Source organism: Mastigoproctus giganteus, chromosome 7 (genome assembly GCF_048544385.1).
Source record: "Mastigoproctus giganteus isolate SK-2022 chromosome 7, ASM4854438v1, whole genome shotgun sequence".
NCBI lineage: Eukaryota > Metazoa > Arthropoda > Arachnida > Uropygi > Thelyphonidae > Mastigoproctus > Mastigoproctus giganteus.
The window spans coordinates 39,442,486-39,457,389 of NC_143581.1; the positions used below are offsets into that span (position 1 = coordinate 39,442,486).

The 14,904-nt window shown below is 35.8% G+C and overlaps 1 protein-coding gene across 1 annotated transcript in view; it reads left to right on the forward strand.

Moving 5' to 3' along the window:
- Positions 1 to 11,258, forward strand: part of Rs1 (Dead-box helicase Rs1) — a 161,444-nt gene extending 150,186 nt beyond the window's left edge. The window contains exons 18-19 of the mRNA XM_090376846.1: positions 4,706 to 4,768; positions 11,230 to 11,258. Of these exons, the coding sequence (XP_090232972.1) occupies positions 4,706 to 4,768; positions 11,230 to 11,248 (82 nt within the window). The 3' untranslated portion in view covers positions 11,249 to 11,258. The remainder of the gene's footprint in view (positions 1 to 4,705; positions 4,769 to 11,229) is intronic.
- The last annotated feature ends 3,646 nt before the right edge of the window (positions 11,259 to 14,904 follow it).

The window sequence follows — 14,904 nt, forward strand, 5'->3', positions numbered from 1 at the left end:
AAGATTAGTGAATGGAACAAAGGGCTGCTCTTATGAAGAAAGGCTTAAATTCTGAAAATTACATTGTCTGGAGACTAGGCACCTGCGAGGTGTATGAGGCCTTTAATGGTTTGAGCAAGCTCAATGCTGGTGGGATTCTTCCGCTTGCCACGATTAATCACCTGAGAGGACATAAATTCAAATTGAGGAAAGACAGTTGTCGAATAGATGTGCAGAAATTTGCCTTTAGCTGGCAGGTAATTGATTGCTGGGGAAAACTTCCATCTATCGTAGAAGTTGACAGCTTAAATAAATTCAAGGCAGAACTAGACAAACGTTAGGAGTGAAATGGGAATTTTTTTTTTTTTTTTTTTTTTTTTGGCTGATGCTGTATAAGTTTGCTTTCTTGCATTGTATGCCTCTACTAATTGTAATGCTAATATTCCTTGGCACTAGGTTTTTAACAAAAAGGAATGATATTAATTGATCACTTCAAAAGAGTAAATCCGTTATGAGCGAATATTATTCCTCCTTGCCACTGAAAAAAAAAAAAATCAAAAGCCAGATGTTGTAGGAACTCTCCATAGAGATCCTCTTCCTGCTTGACAGTATTTCCAGTCACAGAGCTAAGGTATCCATGAAACAGTCACTGATTTATTATGTGGAGTTTCACACCCATTCCGTTCTTCAGATATGGTTCGTTTAGATTACTGCCCTGCTTCCAGCACTGAAAAAAATTTTTGAATGTTATTTATAGTGATAGTCATGAGTGAATGATTAATAATTAAGACTTCAATAATCAAAATAGTTGAATGATTAGTATTATGATTATATTATCATTCCATTATATCATTTGAATGAAATAATTAAACAATACACTCACTGGCCAAAAAAATTAGAAACCTTTATTCACTATCTAGCATGGCTACATTTTTGTATTAATAGTGGCAAATGATGCATGAAAGCAATCTTATACAGCATCAGCCAAAAAAAAAAAAAAATCCCATTGCACCCATCCATCCCTTCCAATAGTTTACCTAGTTCTTCCTTAAATTTATTCAAGCAATGAAGTGCCTGTTTGCTGAAGGCAAACTTGCACACATTTGTTCTGCAACCGTGCTTTCTCAATCCATTCAAAGCCTTAATCATCTGAATCAGATCACTTTGCAGAACTGGAGATTCTTGGTATGAGCACTCCTTTGTTCCCATCATGAATCTTGTTGCCCTTCTCTGTATCCATTCCAGCAGGTCTACATACTTCTTAAAATAAGGCTTCCAGACCTTTATGCAGTAATCAAGATTTAGCCTGACTATTACCTTATACAATGGGATAAGCAGCTCCTTATCCCTGCTAACAAAATTCATGTATATCATTGATAAAACTCCATGAGATGTCCTGGCAGCCTGTTTGCATTGCTCAGAGAACTTCATATTGGATTGTATATTCTGCAGAATTAGACATTAAGTCTGATATACCCTCATCAGTACCATTAATAAATACAGAAAACAACAATGGGCCCAATACAGAACTCTGTGGGACTCCACTAACAATGTTAGTCCATGAAGAGCATTATCCATTGATAATCTCTGTCTTTTCCAAATCAACCATCCTTTTATTCACAGCAGAAACTTTTGCCACTTAATACCAGACTGCACCAATTTGTACAGCAGTCTTTTATGTGCAACAGTATCAAAAGTGTACCTGAAATCTAAGTATATGATATCAAAATTATTTTTTGATCACTGCATCATAGTATCCAGTCAAATTGGTCAGACAAGATCTCCCCTTAACAAACCTGTGCTGTGACTGAAGTATAACTGCACTCCTGTATATATGGTCCTGCATTACTTCTGTCATCCTTTGACCCTCCTTTGTGAATTGAGTATACATTTGCACATCTCCAGTCCATAGGGGCCTCCGCTGAATCCAGAGTTGCTCTCATAATTATACCTAAGGGTTTGCATTCTGCTCACTCTTAAAATTTGATAATCTCCGGCATCACCCTTCATTAAAGAATTCCTCATGTGTGAATACAGATGCAAAATACCTATTCAGCATGTCAGCAACTTGAGCAGGTTCATTAACAGTTAAACCATTGATATCAAGTGGACCAATGATATTAAACCCTTCCTTCCTTGTGCTGTTAATATAAGTAAAGAAGACTTTACTGGTTTTCTTGGCTTTCTTTGCCAGTGACCTCTTGTAATCTGCTTTGGCTTGCCTACCCTCCTTTTTAACTTGATTGCAGACTATTTTATATCTACCATAGGCTTATGTAGCACATGCATAATTTATATGCAACCCATAAATTTTTCTTTTCTGGCACGTGTCTCGGCATTTTATCTGACATCCATTTAGATCTGTGCCTTGAACAGCATTTCTTGGTATGAAAAGCCTAGTAGTTTTTATGATTATTTCCCTGAATGCTTCCCATTTAAAATTTGTTGTTGTTGGAAACATGAGTTGTTTGCTCTGTACAGAATTTAAAAACTGTTTGAGACTTGTGTAGTCTCCTTTATGCAAAAACTCCTCCCTTTACTCTTGATGGTAGTTACATCTTTAAGTAAATACCACATCAATACACTGATTACTGCCACCTGGTGGTTCTTTTATCTGTTTTTTGTTGTTGTTATTTGGTTTTTAGGAGCATTAGCAACTAAGGCCATATTGCTCCGGAATATGCGGTGGTCATTCCCTGACCTTTCCGCATCCTCCGTATTTGGTGGTGACGGGCTTGAACCCCGGTCTAATCAAGAAGCGTGTGCAACGCACTGCTGCTCCTTCCCACCTGGCTACGGAGGCCCCGGTGGTTCTTTTATCTGCAGATTCTTAATGCGTAAAGAATCACTACTGATAATCATATCAAGAGTATTGCTCTCTAACATACTGCTGTAGAAAACAGTTATCCAGTAATTCCACAAAAGTCTTGCTAGTGTGTGGGTGACAAACCCACAAGCACAAGTCAATATCTGGAAAGTTAAACCCCCCATTATTAAACATTCTGATTTACTGGTCCACTCTATTTCTTTATAGAGTTTGTTGTGCTCAGTTGCTTTCCCAGTGCTTATCACACCAAACTGACTCGACATTGCACTGGTTGCTCATGTGAATTGGATGCACTGCCTTAGATTTTATATGCTTCTTAACTAAGAGCATAATCTCCCCCCCCTTCCTCCTGTCCTTTCTGGCTTTCCTGAAATCCAAGTATATGATATCATAATTATTTTTGCATCCATTTCCTTTGTGACCACATCATAGCATCCAATCAGATTGGTCAGACATAACTTTCCCTTATGAAACCCATGCTGTGTATGAGCTATAACTGCTGTCTTGTCTCAGTGATCCTACAATGCTTCTTTAACCAGTGACTCCACTATTTTCCTTGGAACAGAAGTTAAACTAACAGGTCTTTGATAACTCATGTCGCCCTTTGATTCCCCCTTTGTAAATTGGTGATATATTTGCACATCTCTGTGCACATTTGCACAGCTGCCTACCTACAACCCAGTAACTACATCCAGAGCCAAATGTGATGTTCTGCAATATATATTTTTGATCATTATAATTCATATTCGTTGTTAATGTATATATAGAATATGCTATGTAATTTTTTATATATATATATTTGTCTCCTTTGTACTGAATTTATGCCCCTAGCCTAGTGCTGTGATGGGCTTATTTATTTATTTATTTATCTCCAGTCTGTGGGGACCTCCCCTGACTCCAGGGAGGATGCTCTCATAATTATGGCTAATGATTGCTTGTTTCTTTTGCTACCTCCTTTAATATAACTGGATAGATCCCATTCACTCCAGGTATCTTTCTTATGTGTAACTTCAACAATTTGGCCTCCACTTTGCTCTCAGTTATTACAAAATCATTTAGCTCCCCATTAGAGTTTCATAGGCTTCTGGCCTTCACTTCCCTACAGAATTCCTCATGTGTGAATGTGGATGCAAAATACTCATTGTTTGTCAGCTACCTGAGCAGGATCATCAACATTTGAACCATTGATATCAAGTGGACCGATCTGATTCATTCCCTTCCTTCTGGAGTTTACATAAGTAAAGAAGTTCTTTGCCTAAATTGAATGTTTCACTCATTGCTGCAGACTGGACCTTCTATTCTGATGCGCAATTTGCTTTAAATTCCTGCAGTCTTGTTCTTGGAGTATGGGCTTTCTGTCACTTTTCTTCCTTTTAGAGCTGCCTCCTCCTTTCATCTTCTACTCATTGTATACTTTTGAGATGGCTGTTTTTGACACCAGTAGATTGTGGCTCATGCTAAACATGTTACAACAATAACACCTTTCTGAAAATTGGAAAGAGCACCTGCCTTCCCTATGATCGGATCAACTAAAAAGCCCCAAGAAAGCATACAGTATTTATCTGATATCAAGGAACTTGTGATCATAGCACACTACAGCTTACATTTGTAAGCTGTAGTGAGCTATGATTAATTATCTATTGATACCAGTGTCTTTGCAGGATGTCATGGCCAAGAAAATGGGTTTTACATAAGTGAACTAAGAAGATGAGAAGACATTGTATTAGTTGCAAATTGTGTAGTTCTTAGAGTTGACTGTAGAATAAAAGTCATTCTGTGGTAGGCCAAAAACTTTTCATATATTACTGTATATAGTATGCTATTTAATTTGCTCTTCATGCTTCACTAAGGAATTTTATTTTTTCTAATTAGCTGATTTTTTTTCCCTCCCCTTATTAGAGCAAAGGAACATTTAAAGAAATATAAAAAGAAGCCTGCAAAAAAATTCAAGTCAAAAGCCAGGTATGATGATTTTAGTTTTTGGTTAACATTTTCTAAAAATGTTATTACACTTATTGGATAGTGAAATGACTGTTTATGGCCATCCTGGAGTATAAATAAAAAAATTATTTACTTATATGGTAAAACCTCAGTAATACAGACTAAAAGGGGGAAGGGAGGGTTGAATTGTAGAATATAATGATATGTAAATATTTTAGTTGTAGGTCACAAAAACAAGCAAATTTATCCAAACATTTTCTTAAGTTTCTCTTTCTTCATATTTGTGTCCCAGTAACTTAGATATTACTGGGACACAAATATGAAGAAAGAGAAACTTAAGAAAATGTTTATTCCCAAAAATAACTTGAATGTAAACAATTTAAATCAAAGGAATGTGGCTAATACATTTTTTAAACAATAAATTTTAATTAACTTGTTAAACATTAACTACAAATTTAGTAGTATATGCAGATGGTCCTTCTTCGGTTGTATTGTCCATTTTTGAAGGAATATCAAAATTTATAATGAGTAAAGGTACCACCATATTGTTATTTCATAATGTTATTCTTCGTTTCTCTTAGAGCATAAAAGTACTTTTTGATTCCTCATCAGAATTAACAAATTTATCAAAAGTATCAAGCAACTTTTGGGTTCATGTAATTTAGCTTTTATTTTGAAGAAAAGCTGTACCCCCTTGAACCAGTATTGTTATCTCTTCATTTGTCCCAATTAGTATCCTTTTACACTGACACTTCATAGTGGATGAACAGTGGACTCATCCAGTTTCAATTATTAAAATGTTCTCCATACCTTGATTCCATCCCCACAAGATTCAGTAGCAGATTTAATGCTCTTGGTATTCTGAAAAAATAATTTTTTATGTTATAATTTTTAATATTGCCCACTGTCTTTTCTTGTCTTGTATCCTGCTGACTGTCAGAATCCTCAAAAAAACCTAACACCTTTCAGTTGATTTCTTCAATACAAATGTTTGAGTATGACTCTCCAATACATAGATCATATGAATATGAAGGTGCAGTTATTGGGAGATTACAAAATGCACTTGATAAAATATCAGTGAAAGGATTGATTGATTTTTTTTTTTGATTGATTTAGTAGTTGTTGGCGCATCGGCTTCTGTGGCCATATTGCACCTCCCAAGGTTTTTGCAGTACTTTGATCCAAGCCCGAGGCGGGAATCGAACCCGCGACCTTTGGGTTGCCGGGCAGGTACTTTACCCACTCGGCTAACCCGGTCGGCTATCAGTGAAAGGATGTGCAAGTGCATCATCTAAAAATTACAGTGCTAAACCTTAGTATTTTTATTTGCTTTTAATTTTGTATTTTGAAATTTACTTCTTTTACAAAGTGATTGTGATACCATTTTGAAAAAAGTTTAGAATTGTATCATTAAATTCTCATTTAGGAAAATTTCTATTCTACATAAATAAAATACATATTTTAAAAAAGTGAGTTTTTTTTAAATATGTATTTTATAAATATATATATAATGTATTTTGATTCTTTATGATGTTTTAATTTTTTAGAGGATTATAAATTGAATTACATATCATAAATTTGTCCAGAAGTCACATCTTCATGTGTTTGAAAATATAAAATTCTCTACAGAGTTCATTATTATAGAGGCCATGTAAAATGCTGCAACTCACTATCTTTACAACATGATGGTATTGTGCAAATCAAATATGCTTGCACTTCCTTCATATAAGATGCACGGTGGACTCACACTTTCAATTATAAGAATAGCCCTGATTCTATCCCTAGGGCGCCTCCGTAGCCAGGTGGGAAGGAGTGGCAATGCGTAGCACACGCTTCTTGATTAGACCAGGGTTCGAGCCCGTCACCACCAAATACGGAGGATGCGGAAAGGTCAAGGGAATGACCACCACATATTCCCCGAGCAATATGGCCTTATTTGCTAATGTTCCTAAAAAAAAACCCAAATCTATCCCTAGAGGCTCAGTAGTTCATTTAATACTTTCAGGACTTCACTATATTTCTTAAATGTACAATAAAATCTCTGTGTATGGATTATGATGAACTGGTCTGCAAGTAGAAGTGTGGTGGAGCAAGATGATCTGTTGAGAAAGAAGATCAGACAGAAACAATGATTTGTGTTTGTGATTACCATATGTGTGACTTTTATGATTATTTTGTGACTCAAGTTGATCATTTGTATCTGTTGGAGGTGCAGTATGAATTAGTATGAGGGCTCCATAGTATTGTGAGCCCATTTTGATTATGCTAATTTGAGCATGAGATAGTAGAGATCTACTTCCTCATGGTGGGGATATGAGTGCCTGTCCCCACCACGAGGCTACAGGTTTCTCTGTAATATCTTTTTTTTATTTATTTATTGTTCATTTGAATTGACCTGAGTGGGATCTCTGTTATATGTGTAATTAGCGTATTAAATAGTTATGTTGCAATTATGCAGATGAGAATAGAGATGCCAGTGCGTGAGGGGCCCAGGTTGCATCCTGGTATCGACACCCTGATTTCAGGACTCTGAGCAGGAATTCTTTTTTGTACCATAGGATATAAAAAATACACATTATATATTGGATCATGTCAAGACAGTACCTAGATGCAGACAAGAAAGTTCTCTCTCTCCAAAACATGAAAATATCTGTTTGTTTTAACCCCCCCCCCAAGATCTTGCCCCAGAGTGCAAACACTTGGAATGGAAGGATAAAACAGACCTCCAAACTTCCACGATAAGACACTTCTAATTTGCCTACTTGCAAAAAACATAATTGAAGCATTTTTTTAATTAATTAACTTTTGAATTACATTTCAAGCAAATGAATCAGTATCAAGAGTGCAGTGCTTGACATTGCACCTTAGATTCAGGGGCGGGGAGTTTAATTCAAAGTACTCAAGCATCCACTTACCTGCTTATGCTTAAATCCACCATTGCACACGGGTATTGTGGATTTAACTATAACAAGGTGACACATGTAATTGGTTTATTTCCTGCTCTCTACAACTGTGAAGCAGGATTTCCACTGAATGTTTTTTGTATTTATTACAGTGATAAGAGGTTTACAGTACAAACTTCCAGATTAGTCTACTACCATTTGGTTTCATTGGATTTGGGAATATTCCTCCCATGTTTGAAAGTTGTGGTCAGATGCAGTAAAGTGGAATATGAAATTCTTGTTCTCTCACAGATTATAAACATATCACAGAATTCTTCATTGAAATGGGGAAACATCTTCCAATTATAGAAGTGGGATAATGTTGCTTTACATCATTATGTTCTCATTATAGAATTATTATACATATCAGGCATTTAGACTTACTATGTTCTAATTATTAATTGTTCATTAGTCTTATCTGTGCTGGTACTCTTTCCTGCAGAAAGCATTTACCCATATTTCCTGCTATAGCTGTATGTCCTTTTACAAAAAAAATTGTTCTGTTGCCTTATGCATCCCCTGGATAAATAGAGTACCATTTGAAACAGTCAACGTGATTGCATTGGAACAAATCATCTTGTGCAGAGAATTGGTAAACTAATCACATTTAAATTCTTTCATTGAGGCCTTTATAAAGTTTTTTTTTTTAATGAAAACCCCAAACAGGAGAGGTATTGTTTGTTATTTTGGTTTTTTAGGAGCATTAGCAACTAAGGCCATATTGCTCCGGGGATATGCGGTGGTCATTCCCTGACCTTTCTGCATCCTCTGTATTTGGTGGTCATGGGCTCCAACCCCGGTCTAATCAAGAAGCGTGTGCTACACACTGCTACTCCTGCCCACCTGGATGAGAGGTATTAGAACCTATAGTACTTAGTACTGTGCTTGGGTTGGAGGTTGAGAAAATGAAAGAAGATATTTGTTGACATTAGACTTGAAATTCTGTAGACTGTAATTTTCAGGAAATACGTATGAAGGAAGGTTGTTCCAGAAAATGGCAGTTGAATAAATAAATAAGGAATATGAAAAGTTGGTTCTGTGAGTTTGAAGTTGGACAGTAAATGGATGTTGGCTGGTAGTGGTATGTGTTTGGACTGTTTTGAAAGAGAGAGTGGAAATTATAGAAGCCAATTCAGAACAGTTCCCATGGAAGTATCGAAGGCTGAATATCCTAAAAGCACTCCCTGATGGCTGTTTTTAGACTTTGAACACCTATTAGCTACAGTTGAGAAATGATTTGATTTAAAATGCTCCAAAGTGCATTGTCACCTGTTGCTAATTTGGAACTTAAAGGTGGTCATGCCATATCTGCTTCTCACCCACCCAGTCAACCACTGAATGTGTTTACTGAGATATTCTCAAATGGAAGAACATAATGTGTCAGTGCTGCTCTCTTGCTGCAGGAAGCATGTTGACTCAGGCTCTCTCATGCCTTTGCAGAATGAACCATATCTAATATATATATATATATATATGTGACCCAATTAAGTATGAATCCATTGAAATTGCTGCCAATGTCATCAGTTCTGCTCAGTTTCCTCATAATGGAAGGAGGATTTTTGTATAAAAAATAAATATTTCTGTCTCAATTTCTGAGATAGGTTATATGCTCATCTGAGAAAAAAACTGTTCTACCTCAAATCAGTGGAGGAGGACTCTAATGAGCCTTGAAAGCAGCCTCACATGTATCTACATCTGTCAGAAAGTTTACCTATAAGACCAGTTTTAAATGACTGCCATCCTAAATCTTTCTCAAACATTGTATGAAAATAAAATATTCCATGCAAAGGGACTTTGTGACCACCCTATAGGTATTCCCATGCATTTTTTTGTTTTCACATAGTTATTCAGTTGTTATATGCTAGTTATATCCTGTCAATGTGGAAGAAATTTCTGTCTTTTCACTCAGCTTTTGGGGTAAGAGCCACTTGGTGATTTCATTGCGGAAGCTTATTTTTTGTCCTGCAAAGCAGGCAAACTAATTAGTATTATCCATATAGGGCAAGGAAACCATAGGCTTTTGCCTTGCGAGTCAAAAAATAACTAAATATTTAAAAAAAAAAAAAAAAAAAAAAGAAATAACTAAATAAAAAAGAAAAGAAACAACCAGTGTGTTTCCTTCCTCTCATAGGTAACTATCCACCTGACCTTTGAATTTTCCCAAGCCGTCAACTTAAAAAACTACACATGGTGGTAACTTATTCCAGTAATTAACTTCCTAGCTAAAAGAAAACTTCCTGCAATCCAGTCTGAATCTCTTTCCCCATAATTTTTATAGCCCCTAATTTAAATCTTATAGCAAACATATCAACTTTGTTTATTTTCAGAGATTTTTAGACATTCAGGCATAGTATGTCTACAGTATCAAAGAGAAACAATTATTGCAGTGATGCTGGTTTGTTTATATGCATAGTTGTCTAGTAATTTATGGCTGTTTCAGCTACAAATATCACTGAAAATTATCTGACTTCATCGAAAGCATTCACCTTTTCAGCAGAAGAAATATTGAAGGGAAAAAGGCTTTGATATAATACAGTCAGACAACCTCTGGAAACCAGTTGTAATCAGCCTTCTGCACTAAGTGGAGCTCTGCTGTAGTCACCTTTCCTCTTCAAGAGCATCTTGTGGGATGCATGATGACTCTTGATTAAAGCCGGCCCCTTTCAAAATCGGCCATGTGGTGGTAGGCAATGGCATACCACCACATTATCTGATGCCACAGAGACCATAAAACCAACTCCAAAAACTGCTGTTAAAGGAAGACTTGCAACTAGTTGGAAGGATGGGATCAGTGAACTTTTGGGCGTGACATTTTGCGATGCCGTTCGTATAGCATATGATCAATGCAGTTGGAGGATTTTGTTGGTGGCCACAACAGCTCCTCAGGGAACTACATGACTGGAAAAAGGTGTCTACAGTATGGCGTATTTAACACTCCTTTAACTAATTGCCATGGTCTAAATTCGATGCAGCAAATGATTAATTCTTTCTAGAACTTTATTATATCCTTTCTTGCCACTGTATGTGCTAGTCAGTTTGGGAATCTCATTTAATCAAGCATTGACTGAGATATGCATAACTACATTATATGATGTCCATCGTTCCTCCTTTCACACATTGATACAGTGCATGTTGTGATCAGATTTTTGAAACAGTCAGTATTTATATGAAGAGAAAGGAAATTCTCACATTGTTTTATTTAAATCAATTTAAAACTCAGCTTTATCAAGAAAATTTGTAATAAATGGAAGTTGATTTTTTCCTTTTTCTTTTTTATAAAATGCACACTCAAAGGAATTTAATTATAATGTTTAATAGGAGTGTAATAATAATTTAAAAATTTGGTTCCTTGCTTTTCTTATGAATATCTCTTCAAATAATCTTCTGGATTATATACTTTGTTCTCTTTTATAATTTTATTATAAGTTTTCTCTTTGAAAGCTTGTAAAACATTCCAAAATGAAATTTTACATGTAATTATTTATAAACAGGTTTTTTTTGTTTTTTTTTTTCAATGGTATTTCATATTTCTCATTTAAGGTACAAGAGGAAGAGGTAAAGAAAGAAGCAAAAACTTCTGTTTGTCACTCTTGTAAATGAAACACTTGTAAAATAAAAACTGTTTCTCTTGTTTTTTGTATGCTTTCTTAGTTTTTACTGCTCTCATGGCTAGTACATGATCACTGTTCTTCTACACTGGATGGGAAAACCTGGGCATCAGCATGTCTGTCAAGATGGAAGAAATTTTTCAGGTATTTTATACACAGTGGCTAAATTAGACAGTCTTAGGTGAGTATCACCTGATTTATTCCTCCTGAAAACTGGTTTTTTAATCCTCCAGAATAGACACATGCTGATGCCTCATGGCAGTAACTGGCTTGCTGAAAATTCTGAGACAAGTGGTCTTCTTTTACTATTGGAAATACTATACTATCGATAAATGAATTTTTTCCAAGTGTGTATTGTATGAAAACAAAAATATTTATTGACTAAACTATTATAAATCAGACTTAACCTCGTGGTGATTTTTCATATACAATTCAAATAAAATGTCCATTACATTAAAAAATTATTTTGAAATCCCTCATCATGCTTCTATCTCTTATTTGCGTTTCCAACTAATAATGGCATGGCTTTAATACAAGGGTCAGTAACCTGCGGCTCTTTAACTTTTAGCCCAGTTGCAGCTCGTAGTGGCAGTGGGCAGCGCCATAAATGCATTAGTTTCAGCATAAGCTGTAAACACTTAATTTGCCTGCACATCGTAAGCATTAATAAATAATATTTATGATTTATTAATAAATATATTTTAATATAATAAGAGCTATTATCTGCTCAATATCTCCTGTATTCTTTGTTACTTTTAGTAAATAATATAGGGATCACCTTGATCTCTTTATTGGAAGGCTTCTTATCCAACTCTCCTAGTCCATCACATAAATTAATTAAATTACAATAAAATTAATAGACTGCACTTTAATGTGTTCCGTATCGATAGCTGCTCTGGCCCTGTACAGTTGTTTATTATACTCATCAGAGTCATTAGGCCTATAACACACTCCTACTCTCAATTTTGATTTTCTAGTGCTTCTGTCACACCAAACTGACTTGATACTGCACTGTCCAGCCATGTTGACTGGCTATACTTCCTTGGATTTTGTGTGTTTCTTAACTAATAGCATAACCCATTCTGTCTATCCTTCCTGTACACATTGTACTCCCCAAATTCCGTTTCTGCATTCCTTATATCTGTGTGACACCATGTCTCTGATATCCCAACAATATCTGCCTTTGATGTTTTGATCAATACCTCAAATTCATCAAATTTATTTACCAAACTCCTAGCATTGGTGTACACACAAGTATACATGCACCTGTTCCTATTCTTAACTAACATAGCCCGTGTGTTTACTTGTACTGAAATTACTCTTGGCAGTCTCTGAAATCCCCTGCACCTTGTTTTCCAGGCTGCTGCTCATTCCAATAGAAACAGTGCAAGAATCAATTTCACATCTGCCAGCAGCTACTGTTAATATATTAGTCCATGTATCCCCCAAGCTAGCAGTTTTCGGACCCAACTAACACTGCCTCGATAGCATCAGCAAATATTCTTGCACCCTTTCTATTTAAGTGTATCCCATCGCTGTAGAAGCAGTCTCTCCTGTTAACAAGCACAGTCCAGGCTGAGAAAAATTCAACCCCACAAGCCTTGCCTTGCATAATCTCTCCTGGGCCGAATTGATCAACACGGTTCTCATCATATACTCCCTCCAGAATTGCAGAAACTTTCAAATTTAACCCTAACCCTAACTCACAGCTTTCTTTCAACAGTGACCTGTACTTAAGTAATTCTGCCGGTCTCCTACTCTTAATATCATTAGTGCCAACGTGTAAAACAAAAACACCTTTTGTGCCCTTAAAAGATATCTGCTCTACAACGTCATCAACCTTTGCCCCCGGCAGACATACCCTGGTCCTGTTCCACCTATCCTTTTTGCACAATATGTTCCCTGTTTCCCTGACAATAGAGTCACTGACAACTACTAGTTCCTGTGGGACCAACGCATTCTGCCCTGGGGGTTGCCACTGTGTTGCATGATGTTCAAGTGCAAGCTCTGGCATTGATGTGGGCAGCTGAGAGCTTGATGGGCTCCTCAATTTAGATCTTTCGAGAGTATCTACCCTGTCCTTCAAGCTCTCATATAGGCCCATAACACTGAGTTGTCGCCTGATTTCCTTACACTCCGTTCATCGTGCACACACAAAAACATTCCCCTTGGCAATATCATGTCCCATCCCTGATTGCTCCACAAACATCAAACGAGCAGTACATTTTAAAAGATTGATTCAGAGAACAACTGCCCCCTCAGTTCTCCCATTAGCTTGAGCCTTTTGCTTTGCTGCTCTGGTCTGAGTCATGATTCCGATTCAATTTCAATACAAAATTATAACCCTAAACTTATATATTGTGTATGCGTGTATTTTTTTCCTTCAATATTGAGTATTATTTCCAAGTTTTGTTATATAACTTCCGTATCTCTTATCAAGTTATATGTATTAATTAATAATGTTACGTTTGAAAAAATCTAAGTCGTTATATGTATTCAGTTTAAAAAAGTACAATTTAATTAACAATGAAGTTTCAAGTTTCATAAACTTTACTGATTAATTGATAATACTATACTAAGCTAACAGATTTCTAATACCATGCTATGTGTTTCGCTATCTAGTTTTACCTTAAACCTTATGCTATCTAGTTCGGGATATACGTTGTATCATATAACAATGGGGTCAAGTTACGAACAGTAAATCTGTGGACACTAAGTATTAATTAACTTTCAAAATCGTGCTTTCAAAATAAACCAAGAAGCTTGATTAGGTCTATAAGCTACTTATAGAAAATAATTTAATATAATAAGTCAATAAAATGGCTAAATATAAATAAAAACTTAGCATTCGCCGGATCTGCCAAAACTTGTAATATATTTAACAATACTTTGAACTGGTTGTACCACAGAGTAATAATACTACTACTCTGTATTGTGATTAGAATAATAAATATATAATAAAATTTTTAATTATTTTTGGTGCAAGGAAGCATATGGAAGGTGCAAGGAAGCCTGAGGCTTATGCTGCACCAGCCAAAGAAAATTCCCAAGTTACCCTGAGAGAGAAGTAGAAGAGAATCATCAAGAAAGAGAAGAATGACGATATCCAGCTCAGGACCCTGGGTGTGCCAAGCCCATACTCACCAGATGTGAGCCCCTGGGGTTATCCCACAGTCTTCTTTATCACCTGATAGTAAATATATCCCATGCATTTTAATTCTGTGCCACATTCTCATTAGGCCATCTGACATCCATTTAGGTCCAAGCCTTGAACGGTATCTCTTAGTTAATGATTATTAATTATATTAGTATATATTAACATTTACTGGAATAACTGCCGAAAGCTATGTAAAATGAAAAACACTTTACCGTTATCTTATGTAGCGCGCAACGAAAAATTAAATTGTGTTATATATAATGATTAGTTTTTAAAAATATATCGTTGTTGAAACTTGGTTGAATGTGTATTTCATTTGGAGTGAGAAAAATTTAAAGGATAATTGTCTCTTAGTGTACCATTCAAACTCTGAAAATCATATCAAACAGAAAACTTATTGACAGTCTTGCAATGTGCACAAAAGTGACAAGTTAGTTTAATCTAAGCAGT